The 18,465-nt window shown below is 41.4% G+C and overlaps 2 protein-coding genes and 2 long non-coding RNA genes across 4 annotated transcripts; all 4 read right to left on the reverse strand.

The window, feature by feature from the left end:
• Positions 1–2,896: 2,896 nt before the first annotated feature.
• On the reverse strand, positions 2,897–5,349 carry LOC123169459 (amino acid transporter AVT1I). Its single transcript, XM_044587340.1, has 3 exons — positions 4,760–5,349; positions 3,971–4,578; positions 2,897–3,642 (listed from the first exon to the last, which is right to left on the reverse strand). Exons 1-3 carry the CDS (start codon positions 4,833–4,835, stop codon positions 3,127–3,129), a joined length of 1,200 nt encoding a protein of 399 aa, XP_044443275.1. The 5' UTR covers positions 4,836–5,349; the 3' UTR covers positions 2,897–3,126.
• Positions 5,350–6,466: 1,117 nt separating this feature from the next.
• LOC123168328 (uncharacterized) lies at positions 6,467–9,783 on the reverse strand. The gene is made up of 3 exons (XR_006484288.1): positions 9,631–9,783; positions 9,409–9,560; positions 6,467–9,265 (listed from the first exon to the last, which is right to left on the reverse strand). It is a non-coding gene; the product is annotated as an uncharacterized lncRNA (long non-coding RNA).
• Positions 9,784–12,114: 2,331 nt separating this feature from the next.
• On the reverse strand, positions 12,115–13,480 carry LOC123167394 (uncharacterized). The gene is made up of 2 exons (XR_006483917.1): positions 12,630–13,480; positions 12,115–12,460 (listed from the first exon to the last, which is right to left on the reverse strand). It is a non-coding gene; the product is annotated as an uncharacterized lncRNA (long non-coding RNA).
• A 384-nt stretch (positions 13,481–13,864) lies between these two features.
• LOC123170980 (uncharacterized) lies at positions 13,865–15,922 on the reverse strand. The gene is made up of 2 exons (XM_044588668.1): positions 15,463–15,922; positions 13,865–14,472 (listed from the first exon to the last, which is right to left on the reverse strand). Exons 1-2 carry the CDS (start codon positions 15,920–15,922, stop codon positions 14,465–14,467), a joined length of 468 nt encoding a protein of 155 aa, XP_044444603.1. The 3' UTR covers positions 13,865–14,464.
• Between the last annotated feature and the right edge of the window lie 2,543 nt (positions 15,923–18,465).

Genomic DNA, 18,465 nt, shown 5'->3' on the forward strand with positions numbered 1-18,465 from the left:
CGGGACCAGAGCAGCCAACACGGCGAGGAGGATCCAGAGCAGACAAGTCATTATTCTCTCCATTGCACATCATTCGCGCACGCCTTGAAGATCAAGAAAAAACAATGTCATAAATATATTCTGCACATTTTTTGACTAACATGCAGTGGCAGAGCTTCAATGCGATTTGAGAGGAGGCTAAATTTGTCTTAAATAGAATTGAGGGGGCTAATCTAGTGTAGTATGTTAAATGGCTCAAATAGTGTTAAATATGATGCGTTTATGTAAAAAAAATGGCCCTCACTAAGCCCCGCCACTGCTAACATGCATATATTATCTGTATAACTCCAAGATATAATGATTTAGTTATGAGTTTAACCCTTTAGCAAAGCCATCCATGCAATTTAATTAAAACGACAAGTTAAACATTTTTCAACATAGGTGAGAGTGGCATTTTTGAACTCTAGATAAAATTCTGAGCAACTTCATACAGAACTCATCTCATTTGGAGGTGTGGATGGAATTGATACAGATTTTACAACTTAAAACCTTTTTCTGAAAATCTAAAGAAACTACTCCCTCCGTTCCAAAATAGATGACCCAACTTTGTACTAATAGTATAAAGTTGGGTCATCTATTTTGGAACGGGGGGAGTAAAAGACAAGGAGCTACTGTGGGCCGGCTAACAGCAGACAATGCAGCCCGCATTTCCTAAACTATGCCTGGGTGAGAGACCTCTTGTACAGCATTTTTTAGTTGGTTTCATATATTAAAATGCAGACTTGTTTGAACAATAAGAATAATTTTAAAATTTCGGAACATAGTTTTTTTTTGAAAATTTCGAATTTGTTTTGAATTTTTCAAACATTTTCTTAGTATACATGAACATTTTTCTAATAAACAGTTAACATTTTTAAATACTAGCTGATATTTTCTAATATATGGTGAACATTTTTTTAATATATGCTGAACATTTTTAAATACATATTGAACATTTTGGCAAAGGTGACACATCCATTATTTATTTGTCAGACTCCGGAACTGAGGTGAGAACTTTTTTCACTTATTTGTTCTAGATGTTTTCTGCAGATTTAGGGTTCAATGCAGTTGCCCAATGCTTTAGGATATGCTGTGCTTCACACCAGAAACACGCTTCAATTAGTTTTACTGTAAAATATTGTGTCACTTAGTTTTGGTATAATACTTCAAGTCATTCCACATTTTTCTTTTGTCATACGTAGTCACTAACTTAAAGATGGTCATTTTATGGTTAATTTTGTTCCAAATTAGTTCATGTGGTTAGATTTATCGGTTCTAAGTTTTACCAAACTTTTCCTTCTTCTATAGATAACATAAAACTCACATTGATGAGGATGAGTCCTCACATGTAGTGCTAGGGATCATGACAACTTATAAGAGTGAGCGATAGTTTTACAGTTATTTAAAATGCTTTTTTATCTGAATGATTGGTGTCATTTCCTTTGTCTTTGAGTCTTCTTCTGAGAAGGATTTATTTTGCATCAACGACAATCCTTGAGGTTCGTAGCAAATGGTTTTACGTACAATTTTCTGTGTTATTCAATATTCTACTCCATCCATTCCGAAATATAAGATGTTTTAAGTTTATTCTAAATTAAATGTATCTAGACATGTTTCGGTGAGTAGATTCACTCATTTTAGTCTGTAGCTAGTCCATATTAAATGTATCTAGACATGTTTCAGTTGCCCAATGCTTTAGGATATGTCGTGCTTCACACCAGAAACACGCTTCAGTTAGTTTTACTGTTGTGTCACTTAGTTTTGGTATAATACTTCAATTCATTCCACAATTTTCTTTTGTCATAGGTAGTCACTAACTTAAAGATGGTCACTTTATGGTTAATTTTGTTCCAAATTAGTTCTTGTGGTTAGATTTATTGATTCTAAGCTTTTAACCAAACTTTTCGTTCTTCTATAGATAAAATAAAACTCACATTGATGATGATTCTTCACATGGAGTGCTAGGGATCATGACAACTTATAAGAGTGAGCGATAGTTTTACAGTTATTTAAAACACTTTTTTTACCTGAATGCTTGGTGTCATTTCCTTCGTCTAGTTTGAGTCTTCTTCTGAGCGGGATTAATTTTACATTCATTTGTCTTTTTTAACGTGGCTAGAACGGAGCTCCGCGCGGGCCCTTGTTTTGTCCAACTGGGCTCACACCCCTTTCCATTAATCACTTAACGGAAATATTCCAGTGATAGTAGTTCAGACACAGCAAGGAAACTGAAACTAACAGAGATAAGGGGGCGGGAAAGAGATGAGCGAGTTGAAGCATTAGCAGGAAACACGGTGTGGATGCTCAAGCTCGAGGTATCCACCACGGGGCGAAAATCTGCTAACAGTACAAACATCTCAAGACCCTCCTGTGGTTGCAAGACGCTCCTGATGCTGTCGCGTACCTTATGCCTGCAGATTGCAACTCTGTTCCTCGTTAATATTGTATATCACTCCGTCCAGAAATATTTGTCGGAGAAATGGATAAAAATGGATGTATCTAGAATTAAAATACATCCATTCCCCCGACAAGTATTTCTGGACCAAGGGAGTACTTCTTTGGGTATTCATGTATTGGTAGGCAGTACATCAATACATCAACATATGGGCAGACCAGATAACTTCAGGAAAGCCACGGGCATGGGCTCATTTCAACTTCAAGGTGTGTATGTGTCCTGTGTCGACATACCTGAATGCGCACCAATATCCTTGTTCGTCGCGGTCTGGGTGCTTGGAGGTGCGAAGAATTCACAGTTATACTTATACAGCATAAAAATGATGTTGGAACAGCAGATTTTGCTTCTGCAACAAAAGGCTGAAACTCTGCTGATGATCATCATTAGCAAGAAACAACCACTAGCTAGACATCAGGCTATACATACATTTGAATAATGTTTATAACATGATAGGTACAGGCAGTTTCTTCTGAAGAAGTAAGTCTCAATACTACAAACATCTTAGGGATTATTCCTATCCAGTCTTATGTAAGCTAAATTCATAGTATCTACATGTTACCAGAACATAGGTACAGACTACAGAGTACAAGCATGATTGCGCCGTACTAGAATAGGCTCCACTGCCTATGGTTGTTCATCCCTACTCATACATTTCATAAGCTCTGGATGATCTGCTTCAGTGAGCTGGAGGTGCCCACGACCACAAGCCCTACCCCGACCACGATGATGCCCACGCAGACCACCTGCTCGAACCCCACCTTCCTGCAGGTCCTGGACCTGATCTTCAGGTAGCAGGCGCATGGCAGCAGCATCGTGGCGGTGCCGCTCAGGAACGAGCCGGTGAGCGCGACGGCGTAGGCGAAGTAGGGCACGACGAGCGCCACGATGGTCGTGCTGACGACCAGCGACGTCCTGATGGAGACGCTGACGGCCTTGTTCTTGCCGACGTGGAGGGTGTCCTCGATCGCCTCCGCTATCGGGGTGACCAGCAGTGCGAACTTGGTGAACGGGTTGATCAGCGTGGTGTAGATGGCGATGCTGGAGCTCAGGTTCCTCGATGGGAGGTTCAGCGTCACCTGGGACTTCAGTGACTCCCCGTACATCAGGTACCCGACGACGCCCATCAGTCCGTAGCTGAGAGTGCAGATGATGAAGCAGAGGAGTAGCACCTGAAATTCGAAAAAGGAGAAGAGGGGTTAAGCACAAACGTGATTCCCTAGTACTGCAAGCTTTATGAAATGGGAAAGTTTTGACAGGATTCCAGTTTCCAGAATTGGAGTGCTGCTACAACATGTATTTTATCCTATCAGTCAAAAAGGTTATACTATTTTGCATTGACTCGGGGCATGTAAAGCAAGATTTAACCATAATAGTTGGGGCAAGCTCGGATCGTTTGTGGTTTCCAACAAATAAGTACTGACGTGCTACACAGCAGTTATATTTGCTTATTGGTCAAATAACACAAAAGATCGGTGAAAGGGTTTCTGCTTTACTTACTGTTGGGAACATTTTTCTGTTGCTCATTCCAGTGTATATCATGGGGAAAACAGCATGGCCGCTGAAACAGAATGAGTATAAGCTCATGGCAGTTGGAATACCAGCCCAGTGGACAAGCACACCTCTCTCGTGGAAACCAACACCATCAAATGCTCCTACCCAGATAACAGCCGCGATGAGAACGACAGAAGCCACGATTCCTCCAACAGAGACGTACGCAAGCGCACTTAAGCTCCGAAACCATGTCGTCGGCAAAACCAACAGGCTGAAAATCAGAACAAACCCTTGCTTGCCTCCAATCTTGACTCCAGCAACATGGAAGTCGACGCTTGGAAATAATTTCTCCAAGTTATCACCTTCTAATATCATGAAATCGATTGCCACAAGGTACAGCTCCAGGTACATGAATATCGCCACTATGATTCTTCCTTTCCGGCCAAAAGCCAGTTCACCTATATCAGGATAGGTCTTAACAAGTGAGCTTGAATCTATGCATCTCTGTAGGAGAATCCCAGTGTAGAAGCAGATAACTGCTATAGTTGTGAACATAAGTACGCTCAACCATCCTCCTTGAGACAATGCATAAGGAATCGATAATATTCCAACCCCTGCAAAATAGGAAGTTAATACTGCAAGTTAGCAAGGTTAAAGAGGACATATGAGGCGGCACAGGAGTAAGTTAGCAAGGTTCAAGAGGACATATGAGGCGGCACAGGAGTAAGTAAATAGATATAGCATGATTTCTCCAATCTCACGCTTGGGAAAAAACAGAGAAAGAATGGAAGAAACCTGAGAGGGCGTTAACTCCATTGAAGCAAGTTTTGAGGAAGCTCGTCCCAGACTTTGGAGGAGTACTGGTGTCCATCACAAACTAGTAGTGCTGTTGGGCTAGACCGTGTTCATTACCTTGCCTTTTAAAGACAAGGGTGGTGCATGAGGTTGGCATTAGCAGAGCACTTTCTTGTGATAACTGACTAGATGTCCATCTCTCAAAAAGAAGGGAGAAAAAAATGCAAGAAAAGCACTGAGTGGAGTTGTAAGGGCGGCAAAGCGGATGTGTACAATGTATGTTCGATTTCTCAATAACAGATATGTACAAGAGGCTGAGGATCTAAGGATACATGCCCCAGAGATTAAGGAAGGAAAGACGCCCATCAAAAATGCATGCAGCAGCCATGCAAAAGGCAGGGAACAAGTGAAGTTGCTCCGTCTTCTGAACACATGTTAATAACTAGGATATTTATAGGACCAAGACTTCTGAACACATGATTCTGTGCAGTCTATTGCTCTTTTCCTTGGATTATACAATCCAATTATCTTTAAAGGTAGGCTAGTACTTTCTTCTTCCATGATTGCACGCGCAAAATTTGTGTGATGTCAGGATGCAAGAAAAATATTCAATTATTATCACCCCACCGTAGTGTATATCCATGAATTCGAAGATAACAGAGGTAGAAAACCCGGTTAGCTAGAAACTATTTCCTCCTTCACAAATATAAGATGTTTTGGATAATTCAATATGGACTACATACGGACCGAAATGAGTGAATAAACACACTAAAACATGTCTATATACATCCGATTCAGAAAATGGTTAAAACATCTTATATCTATGAATGGAGGGGGTATATACAAATTATTCATTACAGAGAGTGAAAATGTATACATACTCAACAGCCAAGCAATGTTCTAGAGGGAAACTGTAACCTAACAAACAATGTGAATAAACCAGAACAGTAAATTATAAATCAGACTTATATAATGACTAAATTTCTGAAAATAATAAATATTTAGTCAATATATATTAGTTACTGCCAGTATGGAACCCTTGTCAGTTGGGGTGTGGTGGGAACATGGTGTGCGCAGCTGGGAGGCCTGGGTTCAATCCCCAGTCATGACACGGGTGCTCCTTAATAGCATCATGTCAAATAGAGTAATACTGACAATAATTAACACACATGAGTGAGCTACTCACTAATCAAAACTCTAGGTTAATATCCAAAATATATAACGGACGTTAACCTTAACCCCTACTAGCTTGCTGTTTCAACATATCCCGCATACACTGCAGTTTACACTCATTTTAAGATGTGATGGAACATATATCACGCACACAATTTTATGTTGATTAGATGTCATGCGATGATGTAGAGAGTAAAACAGACAAAGGCTCACAATCAGAGCATCCAACAACAACATAAGTGAGAAAATAATTATCATCTTAACCATCATATTTAACAAGGAAAAGTATACCTGATTAAAGTTATAGAATATATGTTCCAAAATGACCAGCATATGCAAATAGAATAAAAACCTTACAGTTCCCACTGTGTTAGAGCACATGGTAAATTTTAACATGCTCCCTCTTACCCCCTCTTTTTACAGATGAGGTAAGAAGGTAAGAGTTAATTAGACCACTAATTAATGAGATCAACGGCTCATATCTATTATATACTCTTACCTCTCGTGTGAAAAGAGGGAGTAAGAGGGAGCATGTTAAGATTGCTCAGAGCACATATACAAACCTTGCAGAATAAAAATATGCTTCAACATGTAAATTGTAGAAGTTTGAATAGTAAGAAGCATAATTATGAAGCACTATGTGCTTCACTCAAATCATTACGTACCTGCACCAAGCAGAATGATGGCACAAGACTCTATATGTGGCCAGAACCTCATCTTTTAAAAAATAATGACACTTCCCACTATGTGATGTCTCCATTCTGACAATAACAAAAGTTTGTTGCACCCAGCAAATGTGCCAACAATAAAGCTTTCTGCTACCTTGTTGCAGCTAGCCCTAGCTAATACATAAAACATCACCGTTCCACTAAATTTGCCTATTCTACATATGGTGGGATCATATCAAATAATGAGTGCCAAAATAATATAACATATGTTTTCTGCAATAAGAAGAATTTCACTATTTGTCGTTCAACTGCATTATTTAAATCAAAGCAGCTGAAAAAGGAACCGCTTAGTATTTAAGCCACATGGGTGTGCTCTTGAAAGGTGCCAGGCCAAGTATATAAAGCACATTGCCTGAAAGATCCCAAACGTAAGCACTTGAAAAATCATTCTCTTTTAGTTCTTTAACAATGACAAATACAAGTTTTGTGCCAAAAGTAAAACACCAATCAGTCCCACGAAAATGTAAGGAATAAGCATTTTTTGTCCAGTGGGGATCACGTCGTTGTTGTGAAAGTCCCATAAAGTATAACGATACAATGTTTCAAAATTCCAGAGGATCAGTATCATATTCGTTCCTGACATCAAATATTCAAGATACAGAAACACAAGTTGACAGTCTTGGCGGAAATGAAGAGTGTAAGAATGACTGCCTTTTCTGGTCCTTGATATCAGGATGAATTTGACATCAAACTTTAGCATTTTTATGTATTACATTTACATCCATGAATTTTGTTAATATTCTTGGAATATTTTATCATGCACTTCTTGCCATTGGAGCGTGGACTAGGGCACCAGTCAGTTTTCCAAGTATCGTTCATGCAAAGGATGTATCAAATTAACATGCTCAATTAACATATACAGACTTAACTGTTCTTAGCAATGAAGAGCGGAGCATCAGCAAACACATAGCATAATTTAAGTTTTCCAATACTTGGTCTAAAACTGATCAGTTCTAAAGCACTCTGGTGAGGTAACACAAGAGATGACACAGTGGTCTCTCTCATGGTATCCTCTTGAGTCTTCTCAACCTGTTAAAGTTGCTTCGGGTGATCCACCATGTATCCTCCTCAAGATTCCAAAAGTAAATCTTCATTGCCACAAGTGTCAGTTGTGTACTTCCACACGTATCAGCTCAGTATCACTTTGGTCGTAGCTAAAAGCTACAGCATGCATTTGTGTTGCATTAAAGAAAACATATAGATTATGTAAAAAAACAGTTGCGAGCAATTTCATTCAGCATTCCCATTGCATAGCATACAATTTCTGTCTGGCAATGGAAGTGGAACTTGGTTGCATTTACTAATATTACAGGATAGTTCCCTTTATAAAGGAAGGATGCAGACCTGCAGATAGCAAAAAAGTTGCCACTCCCAGGGATATCCGGCAACCAGAGTTGTCATCAAATATAAATCAGCTCATTGTGAAAGCTAAAGGCATATCAAAGAGAGGGTAAATGAAGTGTGTTCCTCAAAGGAAATAGCACAAGACATGAAAAATGTGCTCAGTTTCTTAAAATGAATGCGCTACAAGATAATAGAAATAAAGCAATGAAAGCTAGCCAAAGTTGATGGAGGCTGTAGCAGCAAAGAGTTGATCATGATTAGATATTCTTTAATGGTAAAGTTACCAGACCTGTAGCCGAAGATGCTAGGTGCAAAGCAGTAGAATATTAGCTTTTTTCTCAAAGGTAAGTAGCTTTGCGTGTGTTTTCGGCCTACATTTCCAACATTTAGGGCCTAAATACAGTGCAGAAACTTCACATAAACTTTGCTGAGAATAATATGACTGTCCGCAGAAATTCCACAACAAAACCTCGTGCTCCAGATTCCAGAATATTATGTTTGGGCAGAAACAGGAAAGTGCATCAAAACCAATGATTTGGGTATTCTGAACTGATTCGAATAAATAGTTAGGTGTGTTCTTTCTGTAGGATAAGGTCCACTCCGAAGACTAACCCTTTGCTTTTTTTTCTGGTGGCAGGTGGAATCTATGATAATTGATGCAAAAAATCATGATTATATTAGCCAAAATTGAACAAACTTCATTTAGGGCAGAGTGCACGAACTTCACATGAGTTTTGCAGAGAATAATATGACTCCCGCACAAAATCTTACAAAAAAAACCTCGTGCTCCAGGTTCCAGAATATTATGTTTGTGCAGTTAGGTGTGGTGCTTTCTTAGGAGAAAGTGGTGATGTCAAATACAATATGTTCTTCCAGAGTTGAATAAGGTCCCCTTTGAAGACAATCCATTTGTTTGTTTTTCTGATGGGAAGGTGGAGTCTCAAATAATAGAAGCAAATCACGATTCTGTTGGCCGACTTCGAGCAACATTATACAATAAGCTTTGATGGAGAAGTTCAGATTTATCCTGGTCATGGCAGACCACGAAAGTCCCAACATATTTCAGAGGAAAACTTAAAGGTGAAAGTCAAAGCGAAGAGAAGCATGAATGCGCACCTACTCAGAAAGCACATGCTGGCGTGCTCCCCAGCCCAACCCAGGCGCAAGTGAAATCTATCACCCTGTGTGTGCCTCCCACTCTCGCCGACACTTCACTCTCTGTCCGAATTCTCGCCAGTTCCTCTCAGATTTTTAATCCACCCTAACATGCCAAGACGCCCATCCACACATTGTGCATCAGCACTAAAATCAGGTGAGGAATTGCGCTGGTACGGGACAGCACTCTGATGGCCCGTCCAGCCAACGAACTGAATTCGTACCAGTTTGGCAGTGGCAGGCACTTACAGTTCAGTTGGCGCCCAGCAGCTCCGGCTCCGGCATCGCTTCCGAATTCCGATGCGCCCCCGCCCGAAATACCCACGGGGCTGACGATGGCGGCACGGCGCCGTCGACCAGCAGCGGCATCAGGCACCAGCGGCGCCCTCCCCGCTCGAAACCTGAAACGCACGGACGAAAGGAGTCAGAGCGCAGAGGACAAAACCAAGCGTTGGCCACACATGAACTCACCGGAGGCATTGCGAGGGGCAGGCGCTCCGAGGCATCCTGGTGCTAAGGGGGGAGGGGGGGAGTGACTCTGGTGGGCGCACCGCCGCAGTCGCGGCCGGCGACGGCGCGCCGGTTGCTTCTACGGGAGCAACTAGTATAGAATCAGCACTTGTGGTGCAAAAATAGAAAAAGGCATTCTGAGCCGTTGGATTGAAGATGAATGGCACAGAGGTACCTCCTGCCACTTAATGTGTATTTTTACAAAACCCCCCGCTAGTAGTCAGATATAAAACATGACGTTCACTGTAAACACCTTACCTTTCTCATATTCGTTCATTTTGTCCTTGGTACTCCCTCCATTCCAAAATATAGTGCGCCCGCGCTTCCCGAGGTCGAACTTTGACCATAAATTTAATGAACGAGACCGACTGCGGCGGGTGAAAAAATTACATAATTAAAAACTTCTTTCAAATACGAATTCACTGATATAATTTTTGCTCCCGCCGCAATCGGTCTTGATAGTTAAATTTACGGTCAAAGTTGAAGCACGGGGATAGAGGAAGCACTACATTGTGGAATGGAGGGAGTACATAAGACTAACTTTCAATCGTGCAAGAAAACTAAACAAGTTGGTTACCAAAGTGTGTCAATATGTATCACAAATATAAGTGAAGATGAGAAAATTAAGTCAAGCTAGACCATTTCAGGCACATGTTAGACTGGACAATTCCAAGCACAAATATTGGAATTATTTAAGTACATGTCAAGCTAGACCATCAGTTGCACAAATATTCGAGTACATGTCAAACTAGACCCTTCCCGGACACACATATTTGTCAATCTGGCGCATCCACGAGAGACATACATACATATGAAGTGATACATAAGATGACATGATCATTTCTAGTGCATGGCCAGTAAGAATGAGTGTGAAGGACTTAAGGATCACACTGAACAATCATTGCTTTAAAAAATTGTATTAGCTTTGCTATCCTGATGGTATATGACAGAAAGTTCTTCTCTTGCCTCCAGTTATACTATTTCTTGCCCTTGGAACTTCATATGCCTGAGAAAGATCACACAAAACAAATACTGTTTTTATTTTCTTAGAACCAGGTGAGACAGCAACAACTAAGATTCTCTAGAAGCTGTAAATAATTCTTCAAAATGACCCAAGAGCAACGACAGGGGCAGAGCTTAGTACTAGTTAATGAGCTCTAAACTACTCATCATACCCAGAGCATAACATGTGTTCTACACCAAAATCCAGATGTCTGACTTCTCAATCTCCTGAAACAAAACAAATTCAAAATTCAGAAGTCATCTCCAATTGCATGGTTGCAAATTAGAAGGCTACAGGCTGCACCACGCATGCCGGTGCAGCTCAGGCAGCTAGCTAGCTAGCTCCCTCTGCTCTGCATATGTACTTCTACTGTTTCTGTAATGTTGTTAAACCCTTGTTGGCTAACTGTTAGTCACAAATACACATATATCTATTATTTGATGTCTCCAATCGAGGTGTCTCCCACCAGCTAGCTACTGGAGTGTGAAACAATTGACCGACGTCAGTTCATCAAAAGCCTTGAGTTTTGTTAGTTAAATCTGCAATATGCATACCCCCATGCCAGCAAGCACACTAGCTCAGAACAACAACAAATTCTTAACCAGCTAGCTAACCAAACATGGTGCAGGTTAATTAGATGGACGAACATTATTGCCTCGGCTTGATTTTGCCGGATATGCATATGTTGCCCAACCATTGACGAGTTTCCGCACAACATGTCACTTGTGCTCCATAATCAAGGGAAATTATATTCACTTTTCAATCACCGCTTGAAAGCAATTCAACTAGAAGCCAGCTAAATTTAGCTAATAATTTGACCGATGTACGCGTAAGATCCGCAATTGAAGGAATGCAAAATTGATAACTGTGTGCACTCTAGGCATACTTCCCCTAGCTAGATCCATAGTCAATTCAGGCAAAGACATGTGCACTGCCTCCGAAATATTCATGCTTTGATTCAATACTCAATCTGATCCAAAATAAACCACGACACTTATTTTTAGATCGGAGGGAGCAACTAGTATAGAATCTGCACTTGTGGTGCAAAAATAGAAAAATGCATTCTAGGCCGTGGATTGAAGATGAATGGCACAGAGGTACCTCCTGCCACTTAATGTGTATTTTTACAAAAACCACCCGCTAGTAGTCAGATATAAAACATGACTTTCATTGTAAACACCTTACCTTTCTCATATTCGTTCATTTTGTCCTTGGTACATAAGACTAACTTTCAAAACGTCACAGTTGATGCTTCAGCTTTATACTTGTCTAATGGATGGTTTCATGTATATATAAGTACAGTACTGGCTTCTACTATATGTCTATCAATCGTGCAAGAAAACTAAACAAGTTGGTTACCAAAGTGTGTCAATATGTATCACAAATATAAGTGAAGATGAGAAAATTAAGTCAAGCTAGACCATTTCAGGCACATGTTAGACTGGACAATTCCAGGCACAAATATTGGAATTATTTAAGTACATGTCAAGCTAGACCATTAGTTGCACAAATATTCGAGTACACGTCAAACTAGACCCTTCCCGGGCACACATATTTGTCAATCTGGCGCACCCACGAGAGACATACATACATATGAAGTGATACATAAGATGACATGATCATTTCTAGTGCATGGCCGGTAAGAATGAGTGTGAAGGACTTAAGGATCACACTGAACAATCATTGCTTTAAAAAATTGTATCAGCTTTGCTATCCTGATGGTATATGACAGAAAGTTCTTCTCTTGCCTCCAGTTATACTGTTTCTTGCCCTTGGAACTTCATATGCCTGGGAAAGATCACACAAAACAAATACTGTTTTTATTTGCTTAGAACCAGGTGAGACAGCAACAACTAAGATTCTCTAGAAGCTGTAAATAATTCTTCAAAATGACCCAAGAGCAATGGCAGGGGCAGAGCTTAGTACTAGTCAATGAGCTCTAAACTACTCATCATACCCAGAGCATAACATGTGTTCTACACCAAAATCCAGATGTCTGACTTCTCAATCTCCTGAAACAAAACAAATTCAAAATTCAGAAGTCATCTCCAATTGCATGGTTGCAAATTAGAAGGCTACAGGCTGCACCACGCATGCCGGTGCAGCTCAGGTAGCTAGCTAGCTAGCTCTCTCTGCTCTGCATATGTACTTCTACTGTTTCTGTAATGTTGTTAAACCCTTGTTGGCTAACTGTTAGTCACAAATACACATATATCTATTATTTGATGTCTCCAATCGAGGTGTCTCCCACCAGCTAGCTACTGGAGTGTGAAACAATTGACCGACGTCAGTTCATCAAAAGCCTTGAGTTTTGTTAGTTAAATCTGCAATATGCATACCCCCATGCCAGCAAGCACACTAGCTCGGAACAACAACAAATTCTTAACCAGCTAGCTAACCAAACATGGTGCAGGTTAATTAGATGGACGAACATTATTGCCTCGGCTTGATTTTGCCGGATATGCATATGTTGCCCAACCATTGACGAGTTTCCGCACAACATGTCACTTGTGCTCCATAATCAAGGGAAATTATATTCACTTTTCAATCACCGCTTGAAAGCAATTCAACTAGAAGCCAGCTAAATTTAGCTAATAATTTGACCGATGTACGCGTAAGATCCGCAATTGAAGGAATGCAAAATTGATAACTGTGTGCACTCTAGGCATACTTCCCCTAGCTAGATCCATAGTCAATTCAGGCAAAGACATGTGCACTGCCTCCGAAATATTCATGCTTTGATTCAATACTCAATCTGATCCAAAATAAACCACGACACTTATTTTTAGATCGGAGGGAGCAACTAGTATAGAATCTGCACTTGTGGTGCAAAAATAGAAAAACGCATTCTGGGCCATTGGATTGAAGATGAATGGCACAGAGGTACCTCCTGCCACTTAATGTACATTTTTACAAAAACCCCCCGCTAGTAGTCAGATATAAAACATGACTTCACTGTAAACACCTCACCTTTCTCATATTCGTTCATTTTGTCCTTGGTATATAAGACTAACTTTCAAATCGTCACAGCGTTGATGCTTCAGCTTTATACTTGTCTAATGGATGGTTTCATGTATATATAAGTACAGTACTGGCTTCTACTATATGTCTATCAATCGTGCAAGAAAACTAAACAAGTTGGTTACCAAAGTGTGTCAATATGTATCACAAATATAAGTGAAGATGAGAAAATTAAGTCAAGCTAGACCATTTCAGGCACATGTTAGACTGGACAATTCCAAGCACAAATATTGGAATTATTTGAGTACATGTCAAGCTAGACCATCAGTTGCACAAATATTCGAGTACACGTCAAACTAGACCCTTCCCGGGCACACATATTTGTCAATCTGGCGCATCCACGAGAGACATACATACATATGAAGTGATACATAAGATGACATGATCATTTCTAGTGCATGACCAGTAAGAATGAGTGTGAAGGACTTAAGGATCACAACTGAACAATCATTGCTTTAAAAAATTGTATCAGCTTTGCTATCCTGATGGTATATGACAGAAAGTTCTTCTCTTGCCTCCAGTTATACTGTTTCTTGCTCTTGGAACTTCATATGCCTGGGAAAGATCACACAAAACAAATACTGTTTTTATTTGCTTAGAACCAGGTGAGACAGCAACAACTAAGATTCTCTAGAAGCTGTAAATAATTCTTCAAAATGACCCAAGAGCAACGGCAGGGGCAGAGCTTAGTACTAGTCAATGAGCTCTAAACTACTCATCATACCCAGAGCATAACATGTGTTCTACACCAAAATCCAGATGTCTGACTTCTCAATCTCCTGAAACAAAAATCAAATTCAGAAGTCATCTCCAATTGCATGGTTGCAAATTAGAAGGCTACAGGCTGCACCACGCATGCCGGTGCAGCTCAGGCAGCTAGCTAGCTAGCTCTCTCTCTGCATCTGTACTTCTACTGTTTCTGTAATGTTGTTAAACCCTTGTTGGCTAACTGTTAGTCACAAATACACATATATCTATTATTTGATGTCTCCAATCGAGGTATCTCCCACCAGCTAGCTACTGGAGTGTGAAACAATTGACCGGCGTCAGTTCATCAAAAGCCTTGAGTTTTGTTAGTTAAATCTGCAATATGCATACCCCCATGCCAGCAAGCACACTAGCTCAGAACAACAACAAATTCTTAACTAGCTAGCTAACCAAACATGGTGCAGGTTAATTAGATGGACGAGACATTATTGCGTCGGCTTGATTTTGCCGGATATGCATATGTTGTCCCACCATTGACGAGTTTCCCCACAACATGTCACTTGTGCTCCATAATCAAGGGAAATTATATTCACTTTTCAATCACCGCTTGAAAGCAATTCAACTAGAAGCTAGCTAAATTTAGCTAATAATTTGACCGATGTACGCGTAAGATCCGCAATTGAAGGAATGCAAAATTGATAACTGTGTGCACTCTAGGCATACTTCCCCTAGCTAGATCCATAGTCAATTCAGTCAAAGACATGTGCACTGCCTCCGAAATATTCATGCTTTGATTCAATACTCAATCTGATCCAAAATAAACCACGACACTTATTTTTAGATCGGAGGGAGTAGCATATACATGGCGCAATAGATTAAATGGAACTATGTAGTGGAGTACAAGCAGTAAACTATTCTGTGCATTCAAAATTGTTACATGTGATGGGTAAACATAGAACATGAGCTAAATCAGTGGCTACGTTGGCTGGGCATGTGCCCAGACTCGAACACAAACTAGACTTCCCCATTAGATAGAAATATATGGGTGAGACGGAAGATACCTTGATACTGAGCCAGTGAGGGGATGGAGTCAGGAAGAAGAGCTGGCGCGTGTAGCCGTCGGGGCTGCGTATTCTCTAACAACTCTGTGCCGCGGGTCTTCGGATCTGTCGCGAACCCGTCGGAGTCCGGCATGGTGGAGGCCAGATGGTGACCTAGGCAGCTGTGCCCGAGGCGCCAGCGGCCATCGGCAAGGACGACTAGCGACGGCCGACGAATCCCTGCGATGATGCGCCGCGCGACGTTGGGCCTGGCCGGGAGGCGGATCCACGCGACCTTGAAGCCGGAGTGGAAGACAGGAGGCAGGGAGAAGAAGCTGTGGAGGGGAGCCAACACCGGATCTGGCCTGGACCGCCGACAGCGTCGCTCGCCGGCTGGAGAGGTCGAGAGGGCCGATGGAGGATTGGGGATCTGAGAAGGATCCGAAGAGAAAACATGAGGACCAGAGGGATGTTTTTGCATAGAATTATGTAACCGTGAGTACAGATACCTCCACCTAGATCCTTACTATTCATCCCAAATCCAATGGTCCAGAATCCTTTTTCTATTTTTGCACCAGATGCCCAGATTCTATACTAGTCGTTCCCGCTTCTATGGCTCCCCGTGAAACGCCGCGACCGCCACTGTGCCGGAGGTCATTCGCTCAGCTGCGGAGACAGATTTTTTTTTAAAAAAAAGCCGCGGAAATAGATATCAGACGTGTTTGAGAGGCCCGTCAGCTCAGCCACATCACATTTGTTGTCATACCACAGCCAAAATCAAGCCTAGTCATTTGTACGTGCACGACTTCTATGTATAAGCAGAATACTACGAGTAAAACATTAAAACTAAAAGTAGAGCGCATATATCATGATAAATTTATATTGGATATTTTGAAAGAAAATTCCTATTTTCTCATAGGAGCTCATGGAAGATTACTTGTTACTCACATCAAATCACAATAACACACCAATTTCTTATTTATTGAAATTGTTTTAGACACAAACTTTGTTTCTTAAAAAATAAACGTTATATATGTAGAAAAAAGAAGCTTGATGTAAAAAATATTCACCTTTTTTTTTGCCTTTTCTCACCATTAAGTCTGGATATCTCCTACTACTTTCTATTGCATGACTTTGTCCGGCACCGAAACAAAAATTAGATAATCAATTGAACATCCCCACCCTCTAACAGGGTATACTTTATCACCTTCAAACAAGAAGGAACCCTCTCGTACATCCATTCAAAAGTATCCTGCCTGCTAGTATTACATTAAAAAAGTATGCTGCTACAGTACATTCCTAGCCTATCCGCACGTCTGAAGATGTTTCTAGCCTTTATTGGAGGACTCTTTCCTGTTTTCCTCTTGTCCCTGGTGGCTGGAACCCTAGCCCGCCAGGGGAGACCGATCTTCCAAGGTCGCTATCCGGCGGCTCCCCTCCGCCGGCGACCTCGGTCGTCGATGGCGAGGGGGGTCGCCGGATCCACACGTGTGGATCGCTTTTACTCTCGTAGTCTAGGTTTTAAGGTTGTTCATCGTCTTTGCTTCGGCGGCGACGATGGCAATGCTGAATAAAGATTCTTCAGAACCTTCCCTAACGAGGCCATCAGTCCTATGGTTGGGGATGGATTTGGAAACCAGTCTGTTCAAGTAAGGATGGGGTGGCGGCGGCGGCAGCATCCTCGTGGTGGACATGTGTCCTCGGGCTCCGCCGTTGCGGCGGCGTTTGCTCCAGCGTCGGCGCGGAGCTTGGGAGGTAGTGCAGGAGCGGATGCAGATTGTGGTCTGCATCGACGACATCTGGAAGACGGAGCATGTGCTGGGCTCGTGGTTCGTGGATGGCAGATATGGTTTTCTCCTTCGACGTTTTAGTCGTAGTGGGGTGCCAGATCTGAAGTTCGATGGCGTGTCTGGGGTGTTGCCCCGGTCTGATTCGTTCAACGGTAAGGGGTTCACTTTTGGTGAGCCAGCTTGGAGGTCCGCAAAGCTGCATATCAGCGATGGAGCCGCGTCGAGCTCGGGTGAGGAGGTGATTCGTCATTCTTTTCTTCGGTGGCTGCTGTGGTGGTGCGGAGGCAGGTGACGGGCGTTAGTGTCAAGCTCAAAGATGTTCTGCTATCTTTTCAGTTTTGTCATGTCAGTCTTTACGTGACTTATACTTTGTTCTTTATGATATGAATGAGACACGTATTACCATGCAAAAAAATAGCCTTTACTGGAGTAGTACTCTTGTCACTGTAACCACTTGACCACATCTAGCTAACTGAAAATTCTAGAGCTAGAGTCAGATCACATGTGTGGCAGAGGTGGTGGTCCCCACCGTGAATCCCTTCAATATGGGTCGTCGGATTGCGTGATCCAACGACGCATGTGACGCCATGACTTCCTAATTTTTGAATCAATCAATTAGAACCGTCCGATTGCAGTGATCCAACAGTTCATATGTTTCGCTACTCGTACACTATATAGTAGTATAGATACGGGCTTTTCTGGTACGAAAACAAGGAGACACGGGCGCCCTATAATCTTCCCTTCGGAAAATCCTATTTGACGCTAACTACGTCAAACTGTCGAGGGTTCGCATAGGCGATCTCCTCGAGCGCGAGAACTGGGCCGGTCCACTATCCCATAGCGAGGCAGCCGGTTTTGGGAACCTTCCAGAAGGTTCCCTGAACTGGTGTTTTGTTTTATACCGGTTTAACGGTTTTCTTTTGTGATTTTTTTCTTTACTTTGTTTCATTTCTTTTTTCGGTTTCTTTTTTCATTTCTTTGTTTCGTTTTTTGTTTCTTTTTCAGGTTCACATTTTCTTTTTGCCTTTTTTCAAAAATCGAAATTTCAAATGTTTAACAACTTTCAAAATTGTTCGTTTTTTACATTTCGGAAATTAAAATTTTATTGATGTTCAAAAAAATCTTCGCCTTTTCCAAAAGGTTCAGAATTTTGAAATTTGTTCATGTTTTCCAAAATGTTTGAAGTTTCAAAATTTTGTTCATGTTTTCTAAATATTTTTTGTGATTTCCAAAT

This window comes from Triticum aestivum, chromosome 7D (assembly GCF_018294505.1).
Source record: "Triticum aestivum cultivar Chinese Spring chromosome 7D, IWGSC CS RefSeq v2.1, whole genome shotgun sequence".
Classification (NCBI taxonomy): Eukaryota; Viridiplantae; Streptophyta; class Magnoliopsida; order Poales; family Poaceae; genus Triticum; species Triticum aestivum.